Source organism: Zootoca vivipara, chromosome 4, assembly GCF_963506605.1.
Source record: "Zootoca vivipara chromosome 4, rZooViv1.1, whole genome shotgun sequence".
NCBI classification, from domain to species: domain Eukaryota; kingdom Metazoa; phylum Chordata; class Lepidosauria; order Squamata; family Lacertidae; genus Zootoca; species Zootoca vivipara.
The window spans coordinates 75,729,518-75,742,047 of record NC_083279.1 but is presented as its reverse complement, the minus strand read 5'-3'; the positions used below and the strand labels follow the sequence as shown (position 1 = coordinate 75,742,047).

Here is a 12,530-nt window from a genome sequence, read left to right as displayed (position 1 = left end):
AGGGCAGAAGGCATAGAGCCCAACAGTATGCGGAGCTGGGCTCAATAACAGGCAGAGCCAACTTATTCTACTTTAGTCCCTATCCTCTTCTATCCTTTCAAGTTCTACAGATGCAACATTGAGACTAAGGAGGAGGAAGATGCCATGCCTTGCCTTGGTCTAGTTGTAAGTAAGAGGGCAGGCAAGTGTGACTGGCTGAGAGGTGGACTTGGTTTGCAGTTGTAAACTCCAATGGAACCCAAACAGTACTGAACTCAAATGGGTCTTCCATGAACTGAGTATGTCCATTCATCCCTAATTTTTAGCTTCATTGATTCATTAACTCAACACTGCTATGGAACTTGTATTGGAGTAGATGATACTTGTGTGACAGAGAAAACCAAAGGACAGCTATTATACCTTGATATTCAAAGAAAGCTCTAAGCTTTGAAATGCCTTTTAAAAGAAATCCTGACCTAAATCCTTCTAAATGTTCTTTGTTTTGGATAGTAGCATTCTGTGCCCAGCTGTCTCTGAAGTACATGTCATGTTATCCTTCTTGTTATGAGGTATTGATTATGCAATACTATCTGAACAGGGTTAGATGTAGGTCATGAAGGAGACATTGCTGAGACAAACTCTGGGTATTTAATGGGATGAAGTTATCCTAAATCAAAATTCATTATGAAGCTAAAAGTATATATCACCCAAGCTGGAATGTGTGCAGAGGAGGGTAACCAAGACAATGAAGGGTCTGGAAAGCAAGTCTTATGAGGAGCGGTTGAGGGGTTTAACATGGAAAAGAGGAGACAGAGAGGAGATATGATAGCCATCTTCTAATATCTAAGGGACTGTCACATGGAAGATTGAGCAAGCTTGTTTTCTCCTGCTCCCGAGGGTAGGACCTGAACCAATAACTTCAAGTTACAAGAAATGAGATTCTGACTAAATATCAGGAAGAACTTTCTGACTATAAGAGCTGTTCAACAGTGGAATGGACTCTCTTGGAAGATCTCAAGGTTTGGATAGCTACATGTCGAAGAAGGTGTTCTTTCGAATAAACCTGACTCCAAGCCATTATTACTTAAAAGGTCACATCCCATAAACAAACACCTGAAATATTTCTAAAACAAGGTTACCTCAAGGAAGAACATAACACTGGTATCTCCTCAATGTTCTTGACTAACATGGAGGAGAGGCAGGAGAGTGGAGCATAGGAGGCAATGATGTAAACTAGCTGGGGTTGGAGCAGCTGGCCCTGAAAGTGCCAAGGACGTCAAGTAGTGACCTGAATTTCTAGGTGACTCAGACATGGTATATTGAGAACAAGACGTGGTATATTGAGAATTAAGACTTGATTTCTGAGGGGATGGTTTACCTGAGACAAATAGACTGAGGCTTGGCTAGGGAAAGGAAAGGATATTTTAAAGAAAAAAGGTGGTATGCTAAGCACTTAGAGGTAAGAGAATGATTAGACAATATGAGATTCATGAGCTAATAAAGGCAAGGTTCCTTAAATCTATTCTATATTCAAGTGGTGCGAACTTGAATAAAATATTGGGGAGGCCCAGGCAAGTCCTGCCCCAAAATTGACCACAAGACATGGAACACACATACCATTTGAATGACAGTGTCCATCAGCTTGGGGGGGGGGAACTGGCCCTCTCAAATATTTTATTGAGCAGGGCAAGGGACCTCAGCCCCTAGGAGTTGACTCCTATGGTTGGATGCTTATGGAGTTTATTGTGTTACAAAGGTGGAGGATCTCATCCTTTGTTGTTGTTGTTTAGTCGTTTAGTCGTGTCCGACTCTTCGTGACCCCATGGATCATAGCATCTCATCCTTAAGAGCTGCAAATAGCTATTGATTAGGTTACTTTTGGGGCACTCCCAACTGGAAAGGACACATTTGTCTTGCCAGGGTAATTAATGACCAGATAGAAGTGTATGCTCATGTTGGCAGTTGGCAAATAGATCAGGTATAAAAAATAATAATTGTCCAGTAGCACCTTAGAGACCAACTAAGTTTGTTCAGGGTATAAGCTTTCGTGTGCATGCACACTTCTTCAGATACACTGAAACAGAAGTCACCAGACCCTTATATATAATGGGAGGGTGGGGTGGGGTTTTTTTCAGAAGGGTAGTAGGAGATGGGTGATTGACTCAGTGGGTATGAAAAACCTGTTGACGACCTGCTAACGACTGCAATTAGTCCTACAGGAGAAAGCAAAGGATAGTATGCAGATGACAAAAAAGCTTTAGCATATGTAATGAGACAAGAAGCCAACATCTCTATTCAGACCAGGTCTCTCCATAGTTTTCAGTTTAGTAATACCGATAAGTTCAGGTAATAAGATCAGGTATAATTAGGCATTATCATATATCCAGCATTCTGGGCTCCTATGAATCAATAGTGAATTTATCTCACATTAGGGAGGGTACCCAATCTGTGTCAAGGTTTGCTTCCATTGTGTTTTTGCAAAGGCCAGAGCCAGTAGGGCAAAACTTCTGGAGTTAAGGGGCTGAGCACTTTGGTAACAGAGAGCTCTTCAGATGCCACATCCCATAAAAAAGCAGCATTGGAAAGCAGCATCTCCTCCCCCCCCCTTCAGAGTTATCACAGGTCATTGTGCCATTAGCAGGCAATTTTATTTATGTATTACTGTTAGTTTGTATCCCATTTTTGAGGATACAGATCCTTCCCAAATGATCTATAAGAAACATTTAAATTACCTATTTTTAAATCAAAAATTATATTAAAATATTTTAAAGTAATCAAGGCAAGGTCCTTCCCACTAGGCAGGTGGTGGTGGGGAGAGTTTGTGATTTTTCTCTTCCTTGCTTTGGTAGAAACTTGAGGGGCAGAAGGACTGGAATAGGAAGCGTCAGAAGCATGTTTGTAATGTGGCCTGGAAGAGTGAGATAACAGAAGTCTTGGACTGTGCATATTCCCTGGCATTTTTGGCCAGCAGGAAATCATGTCCTTGATGTTGGGCTGGTCCTGGCAGACCACAGAGCTAAGGACATGATCTTGGCGGGGGGGGTGGATAAGTGTCTCATTGTGATCCTCACAGAAGTGATTGGTCTCTACCCTGTATAGCAAGCTGGGCCATCCTGCATATTTCATATCAGGTATAAGTTCTGCAGGCACCTTAGAGCCAGTTCATGTGTGCAAATGGTTTCTAACGCAGGAGGTCTGTGCAGATAAACACTGGGGTTTGCAAATATCACAGAGGAGTTGCATGACAAGGGGACTGGGCTACAAAAGTCCCAAGTTGGGAGAGGAAGAACTGGGCCTTGCAGCGTAGTAGATCATGCTAATTGTGGGTGGTTTGACTGTAATGCCTTCTGCTTAGCTCTTTTTGTCAGATGTCTAGTAGTTGATGTGGTTTGCAGGTGATAAGTGCCCCATTAATCTTTTTGATCCTCCAGCTCTTGAGCATGAGAAAAGCTGATCAATTACAGCAATTGTCTCTTTAAATGAGATTTTTACATCTACTTCTTATTTTATTAATTAACTGTCTGCTTGTAAATCTGATAGAGTGGAATGCTAGCACCTTCCTACAGCTTGTCCTGTCTTGCTGTACAATAAGATGGGGTTGTTAGCAAAATGGGCACAAAAGCGCATTTATCCATTACCTGCAATAAATATATGTATTATTTTGTAGAAACAGTTTTATCTTCAGTGGCTTTTCATCCATGCCTTTTTAAATCAATTTGCTTCTTCACCATACCTATTGAACCTAGAGCTACAAGCAATGATTTTTATTACAGGAACATAATTCATTTTTTAAAAAAATACACATTTGTCATCCTATCGTCGTTGGTTTAGCTTTTAAACTCATTCATATAGGGCTTGTATGAACCAAACTGAACATTACTTTCCACCTAGCCTTTTCCTATAAGGAGACCTATAGCACTTGTATTTGAAATGGTTTTTTAAGTTCTACTTTATTAGATGTTTTATTATATATTTTCGGTTTTTTTAACTGTTGTACACTATTTAGAAAATTAAAAAATACTAAGCATTTTGTAAATACATTTAAATAAAATAGATGAATTTAGAGCTTTTGTGAAGCTTGCCTTGGTAAACATCTAGACATGAGCTTTGGGGACTTGTAATGATCTTGTCAGAAAAGAGGTAATCAGTGCAAACACTCCACACTTCTTCTGGCATAATTGCCCCATCCTACCACCCCAGTACCCAACCAGCCTTCAAGCCCCAGAATTACATCTTTGCACAGTTAGGAGAAACCCCACAGGGAACCTAAACCAAAAACACTGGGATTAGTCAAGGACTGGAAAGGCCTCCAAAATCCCTGGCTAATTTTGACAGCTACAGCTGTTAAAAGTGCTTGTGGGTAGGAGCTTGCCATCCACCAATGACCATCTTTCCCCAAGAGTCCTCTAGCAGGGTGGATGCTTTTCCCCATCACCAGCAGTTTTCATTTGTGCAGACTATTTATGTCAATGCTTTGTGTGGCTGTCATAAGATAGCCAGGACTCTGGGAGGCTTTCAAGCGATCCCTGACTTTCAAATAAGAGGGAAGGTCAAATTTGTATTGACTCATAAATGAACTGAGCCATTTCCTGATTTTCTTTTTGGGGCATGGCTCAGCTTATTTCTAAGCCAATCTGATGCAGCCTAGTTACATTAAGAAATAGATCTTCATTCTCTCTGACTGCTTGAAATATATTGTGCGGCCTCCTGTTTACTATAAATATGATTTTTTTTTTAATGGAAGGAAAATGTAGAATGTAATGATGGGAAAATATCCTAACCAGTGTTTGTTAATTTCTGCCATCTATTAAAAGGACTTGACATGTTACAATTAACAACTCATGTTTTTGTGTGTGTGTGTTCACATAATGAAATTTTGGAGATACTACACATGGCTAAGAACTTGAAATGTTTAAGAAGTCTAATCCGGGAAATTCTATGGCATTGTACCTTCTTCCTACAAAGCAGGACTCATTAGATATAATGCTGAAATTTGGAACCCCAGCTTACTAAAACAGTCTAAAAATTCAGCATTTTCAAAACACATTAACAGTCAAAAGTTGGACTGCATCATTTATCTCTTACTAGAGGCCAACACTTCAGCACCCCAAGTCAGCCATGCATTGGGGTGAAATAGTAAGTGTTAGCAAAAATGGGTGGAACAACTGATATGCCTCTCCCTTTAGTATAATATGCTACATTTTAGTCACACCAAAGCAGAGGTTTCTGCATCCCACACTCCTACCTCTGCATCCAGGCAAGTGAGAGGCACTGTCACAGTTCAAGAATATATCAGCCAGGCAAAAGCATTCAAGGAGGGCTGTGAAGGGCATTGCATAGGCATGGCCTGGATAGCCTCCTTCAGCTCACGAATCAGAAGAGCCCCATCCCTGTTATAGACCAATCCACATACACCAATCCCATGTGAGTGAGAAAGTTAAAACTTGCTATATATGTGGCAAGACACTCTTATTACGCAATAGGAATTAAAATGAGATATTTATCTCTGCTGCAAGCGGACATGGGCCCAATATCTTGCAACCAAAGAAGCTGCCATTTGGGAGCTTTGTAGATAGACCAAGATCATTAGAAATAACTTGAAGTGTGACACTATAAGCAAAATGAGAGTGGGGTGAGAATGTTGGTCTGTGGGAGTTCAGTTGCTTCCTTGTACACTCTGGATCAGCATGGGGTGGGTGGGTGGGGAGGAATATTCATTCTCCCTCCCTCCCTCCCTCCCTCCCTCCCCCTCATGCCACATAAGACTATTTATACAGTGATACCTCTGATTAAGAACTTAATTCGTTCTGGAGGTCCACTTTAGCTGAGATACCATTTTAGCTAATGGGGCCTCCCGCCACCGTCGCACGATTTCTGTTCTCATCCTGCAGTAAAGTTCTTAACCCGAGGTACTACTTACGGGTTAGCAGAGTCTGTAACCTGAAGCGTTTGTAACCCGAAGCTTTTGTAACCCGAGGGACCACTGTAGTGTGTTTTTATCTAGACAACAAAAATGTAATTAGAATGTATTGCACTGCAAAACAGGGTACATACTCATAATAATAAACTGTTTTTAATCCTCTGGATATGTGGGAGATAATAATAGAGGTATGTAATCCTATGCATACTTCCTTAGGAGTAAGCACATTTGAACTTAATAGCACTTCTGAGTAAGCATTAATATGATTGGGTCACAAATGAATAGTGATTTAGATTGTTGCTAAGAATTATTTACTAGATTCCTCCATATTGAAGGGGGTGGGGAAACAAGTTTTATTATTTATATTTATAGTCTGAACCTTTGTTTTCACCTTTCATACAGGCCTTGTTTGCATGAAGTCTAGCACCTCAGTGGTCGAGCTTGTTATGCTTCTTTGTTCACAGGTAAGATTATTCATGGCTTTAGCTATATAATACTTGTTCTGTTGACAGCGCCATAATACCAAAATGCAGTGTAATGTTTATCATCATAACATTTTTGAAGAGGAAGACCCTTATTTTTCTTGCAGCAGTACCCATACAAGCATTCATACTCCCGCTGAAGCACACAGATACAAAACCTATGACTTGAAAAATACACTCTAATATTTCATTATAAAGCTTAATTAAAATTGCATTAGTAACTGGATAAATGGATCGGCTGGTAAATCCAATCTTAAATACTAATGGATGGTTCAGTATTGAAAAAATCCTGCAAATGGACAGCTTATTTTGCTTGTTCTAGTATATTTCGCTTTGGAAGTATTGCTTGTGCAGTCTACTTTGCAAGCCATTTAGAGTTGGGTGCTAGATTTGAAATGCCATTGATAAAATAACATGAGATACAGTAGGCTACTGCATCCTGGATGCAGGGAAATATAACCGGGTATCTTGTAACTGGACTAGAATCCAGGAAACACGGGAACCACAGGGTGGGGAGGGGGTTACCACACTTCAAGGCATATTTCTGATGCCGGGAAAAAGAGGAAATCCAAAAAAGACATCTGGATGTGAGATTTTGTTTTTAGTTCTAATTGGACAATAAATATGGATTTTAACATTAAAGTACTAGAAGATGAACTGTCCTTTTATCTCTTACTAATTCAATAAGCATATTCATTCTTCCTCCATATATTACTTCAATCTCTCTCTTTCTATGATCAGTTTTAAACAGTACATGTATTCCAAAGTACAAAATTCACATACAAAGTTATTTTTGTGAATATCATCAATTGACATTAATTGTATACTTCCTTCTGATTTTCTAGATAGTCTTAGCTCTGTCTCCTTTTCCATCAGTTCTGTGCCAATAAATAATTCAAATGTTTTAGCAATATTCAGAGTTGAAAGTTAATGCCAATTATGCCTAGTTTTAGGTATTTCACCCTCTTACCTGCTCTTTGCTCGTTGATTAGTAGCACTTTCCTTTGGATTCCATGAGGAAACAACTGAGCCTTTGTTGCTGTTGTTGCTGTTGTTGCTGTTGTTGCTGTTGTTGCTGTTGTTGTTGTTGTTGTTGTTGTTGTTGTTGTTGTTGTTGTTGTGTGCAGAGTGGATTTGTGGTAAAGAAATGATATCAGTAGCAGGACTTCTCACCTCAAAATGTCTCCTGCAGAAAAAAAATTGTTACCTAAATTTTAAGTCCTTACTTCCTGGGAAATAGCAAAATATTCTTTTAGTCCCCCGAGTTCTCCAGCAAGCAGTTCATAGGCAGATTCTTGAGCGAGAGAATAACTCTCAGTACCTTCTTACGTGCTCTTTGTTTTAACTGCATTTCACAAGGATAAAGTGGAATGCAGCATTAGGGTCTAGTGTGTTTTGATGGCCTCATCATCTAATCATAGGTTTAACATTACTCATTTGCTGGCTCCAGGAATTCCTGCCATTAAGGACTCTAGAGATGTAACTTGCCTCAAATATTGATTGAGGGGAAGAGTGAGAAATTTAAGCTCCTTTGTTATTTTTGTCTTTTAAGCATTGTAGTGGAGCTATGCAACAAACAAAGCTACACTGCGTTTTAAATTTTATGGTTTGAAAGGCAATGTTAGGTGGATGGGTACCCAATTCCCTTTTCACTCCACTTCTCCCAGTCCCCAGCCCCAAGTACCAAAGCATATATTTTATTCAAAATTTCACAAAAATAGGAATAAACGACGCTGATGCCGAACCCCTACACATATCAAGAAAAACAGAAACATTGACAATCCACCACACCCAACTCCCCATCCCACCCACCTCTTTCCCCCCTTCCTCATAATGTCTCAACAAGTTAAATTGATGTGTAAAAATGATGCATGAGACACTGCACTACCATTGTAACCCAAGAAAATCCTTAATAAAAATAATAATGAAAAAAATAGGAATGAAATACATGTACTCAGAATCTAAGAAAACTGTTTTGATTGTGGAGTTGGTACTTGGTACCCTATACTCCATAGTTTTCTGAAGATCAGGGCTGACTTTACTATTAGATAAAGTGAGAGATGCTGGGGCAGGAGCCTCCTTGAATTTCCCTGGCCATTATCCTCTACTGGAGGACTTGAGTTGCCCCCCTAAACATGCTTCAGATGTGGAGGAGAACACTGCTCCATTAGCAGTGTCGAATTAAGGTTCATCTGTCAGTCTAATCAGTTTCTGTATGTGAAATACGAAGAGGCACCATCTTTTCCTCAGGGAACAAAATGTCTTAGACAAGCACTGTAGACGATCCTTCACCCTCCCAACGGCCTTTGGGAGGGAAACATGTGTAAGGTTGTTGTTGTTTAGTCGTTTAGTCGTGTCCGACTCCTTGTGACCCCATGGACCAGAGCCCGCCAGGCACTCCTGTCTTCCACTGCCTCCCGCACTTTGGTCAAACTCAGGTTGGTAGCTTCGAGAACACTGTCCAACTATCTTGTCCTCTGTTGTCCCCTTCTCCTTGTGCCATCAATCTTTCCCAGCATCAGGGTCTTTTCCGGGGAGGCTTCTCTTCTCATGAGGTGGCCAAAGTATTGGAGCCTCAGCTTCAGGGTCTGTCCTTCCAGTGTGCACTCAGGGCTCATTTCCTTAAGAATGGATAGGTTTGATCTTCTTGCAGTCCATGGGACTCTCAAGAGGTAGGGTGTAAGGGAGGGTGCTATTTTATGGCTGGTGGAAGATCATACTAATCACTTTCAATGGTGCCATGGTTTTTTATTTTATTTATTTGATATCATTAGTCATCATGGAAATTTATAGATTATAAGAGGTTCCTTCTCCAAGGAGCTTGCAATCTGAAAAATAGCCTTCCTGATACTTGTTTTTATTACCACCATTATTTTATTTGAATTGGACCCAGGTGGCACTGTGGGTTAATCCACAGAGTCTAGGGCTTGCTGATCAGAAGGTTGGCGGTTCGAATCCCTGCAACGGGGTGAGCTCCCGTTGCTCGGTCCCAGCTCCTGCCCACCTAGCAGTTTGAAAGCACCTCAAAGTGCAAGTAGATAAATAGGTACTGCTCTGGTGGGAAGGTAAACGGCGTTTCCGTGCGCTGCTCTAGTTCGCCAGAAGCAGCTTTGTCATGCTGGCCACATGACCCAGAAGCTGTCTGCGGACAAACGCCGGCTCCCTCGGCCTATAGAGCGAGGTGAGCACCGCTACCCCAGAGTCGGACATGACTGGACCTCATGGTCAGGGGCCCCTTTACCTTCACCTATCCTTAACCAAAGCTACACAATAAAGTCAAAATCCATGTGTTATACAGCTGTGCAACAGTGATAAAATACTATAATGATGAAAGTAAAATAAAATAAAAACTCAACAGAGAGAGTTCACACTAACAGCCTAAATTTCCCAGTCCCTCAAAACCATATAGCTTTACCAGCTTCTAGAAAACTGGTGCCCCATACAGCAGCCATTATTATTATTATTATTATTATTATTATTATTATTATTATTATTATTATTATGGTATTATTTTTATTAAGCATAACTCATGATTCAGGTTCTTCAGGTTGTGATTAGGAATTTGGGAGATAAGTTAGTACTGAATTCCAGCTGCTGGAGCAGCAACTGCCCATATGAAAGAAAGGGTTGGGACACTTCCATATTACAGACTAATTTACTAATCTACTACAACATAGATGCTTAATCAACTTCTATGCATTCCAGCAACATCTGGAGGGCCACAGGTTTCTCATCATTGTTCTAAGTAAACAGTTCTAAAAAATCTGGGGACCTTCCTATATGCACTTGCCTGGCAACAAATCCCACTGAGCTCAGTATGGTTTATTTCAGAGTAGACCGGTGCTGGATTGCACTGCTAATCAATTAAAATATTGTGATAATCAGTCAACTAAAACCTGCAAACTTTTTTTGTTACTAACCTGAAGTGGAGAGAAAATTAGTTGCAAAGTGCATTACTTTATTGTTAACATTTATATTTCACCTTTCCTCCAAGAGCATCATAGTTCTTCCTTCCTCCTTTTATCCTCACAAGAATCCTGTAAGGAAGGTTACAGGTAGGTAGCCGTGTTGGTCTGGGTCGAAGTAAAATAAAAAAATTCCTTCAGTAGCACCTTAAAGACCAACTAAGTTTTTATTTTGGTATGAGCTTTCGTGTGCATGCACACGAAAGCTCATACCAAAATAAAAACTTAGTTGGTCTTTAAGGTGCTACTGAAGGAATTTTTTTATTTTACCTGTAAGGAAGGTTAGGTTTAGTGGGGATTCAAAGCTTGGTCTCCCAGCTCATTGTCCAACATTCTAGTCATACAAAATGATGAATCAAATGAAGATGGGTATTTTTTTGGAAACATAGCTGATATTTCGCTAAAATGGAAATACTGTTTACTACCTTCCCTACTGCATTAAAACCTTCATTTCCAATTGATATTTGTAGTATCCCTATGTTAACTTCCCCATATCGTGATACAGGTTCCGTTAGACAGTGCTTGAAAACAAGAGTAGTTTTGATTTTATGTTCTGAATTAATTACATTTTGCAGTCTGATGTAAGAGTTTGAAGTATCTATCTTCAAAAAGATAGATAACCGAGAAGGCTTTTGAAAATATTTTGTTTGCATAAACTAGGGTAACAGTAGACTCTGAAAAAGGAAAGGGAAATGCAAAGTTTGTTTTCCTTTCATTTGCTACAGCAAATTAGATGCTTTTATGCTCTTTATGTTGGAAATTCCATGTTAACGACTACAGATTAGCAAGGATGTCAGAATTTTTTTCTTATCTGAGCTCCTGAATAAACTTAACATTGCCAGCGGCTCATGTCCAAGGTATGGTCTAAATTTACATGAAATATCACATTACAAACGTCTGAAGGTACATGTCATGGATAATTCAGTTCATATGGGCAGGTTTTTAGACTCCGAAGGATATGCAATCAAGTCTGTTTCCCCAGAGGAATTTAGTCTTTGTGAAAAATTCGCTTTAAGGTTTATGGAAACTCCTAAAGGGATACTGCGTTATTTGGCACTGAGAAATGGCTATTGTTTCTTTGCATTTTGGTTGCTATTGTCCCTTTTTAATAGCTTCCCTTCATTTGTGTTAACACACTGCATTTCACACATATGAACTTGAGGTTAAAATTAGATTGATTTTGGTTATTGCATCTACAGTGGTCCTCTGGAAAATTCATAATATGTAATGACATGTTCAATGCATTTGAATTAAGTTAATTTTCTGGCGTGGGTGGGATTAAGATGTTGTTTTTGACAAGATCTGCCCTTTATTAGCTGGTCTTTGTTCCCTATAGCCTAGTTTTATTTATCACATCTGTGATACTGTTTTGTGGCAGATTTCTCAAATAAACCATGAAGCTTTTCTTAAATTTCTTTTCTTCTCTTTTTTAGTATAGCTCCTTCTTTGATACAGAGCAGATTTGGTTTTCAGTAATGGTTCCTTTTCTCTTTAAGAACGACAATAGCTCCTAACTATTTCCAGATTGTTATATAAGTCCCCTCTTCAGAATACTGATGTATTCGCACTGCATTAGGCTAGATCTTGTGAGTCTTCCTTCATCTTTGTACAAAACTGTACCATATCTGCCAGTAGTTTTTGTTTTCTTAACTAGAAAATAAAAGTCTCATTCTTTAATACAGATTTTTCATTTATATTTTTCAATATAGTAACTAATCAGGGAAAAGAGTGAAACTGTTTTGGGACCTGAAACTCTAAAACACATTTAGCTTAAATATGCATAACGTTTTCCCAAGAACATTTGACTTTTCTGATTAACCAAAAGGGACTTTGGTGTTCTGGTGATGTAACTTTCACAAAGCCCATAATCTTGAGATCTTGACTGAAGGCTTTTAAATAAAGGACCAGCACAGGGGGCGGGGCGGGGCGGGGGGGGGAATACTGTTATCGTTTTCCTTAGGAACATGTTTACTTTCAGATATTATACACTGAATACATGATCACCCTAGAGGCACTACTTGAGGATTGATGAAGAGGGATTTGACTTGTAACAAGCAAAAATGATTTCTTTATAGTTAACAGATGAGAGTCCCTATGAGACCCTCATAGGGAGGAGAACATAACAGAACTTCAGCCCAAGAGCTAAGTCACTGTTTTGAAACTATGTCTTTACAAGAAGCTGTG

At 39.6% G+C, this 12,530-nt stretch overlaps 1 protein-coding gene across 9 annotated transcripts in view; it reads left to right on the top strand.

The window, feature by feature from the left end:
- The window catches only part of NBEA (neurobeachin), a 354,996-nt gene that overhangs the window by 127,254 nt on the left and 215,212 nt on the right, over nt 1-12,530 (top strand). For all 9 annotated transcript variants that reach the window (XM_035114666.2, XM_060273784.1, XM_035114659.2 and 6 more), the window contains one exon: nt 6,302-6,363. In XM_035114666.2, the coding sequence (XP_034970557.1) occupies nt 6,302-6,363 (62 nt within the window). The remainder of the gene's footprint in view (nt 1-6,301; nt 6,364-12,530) is intronic.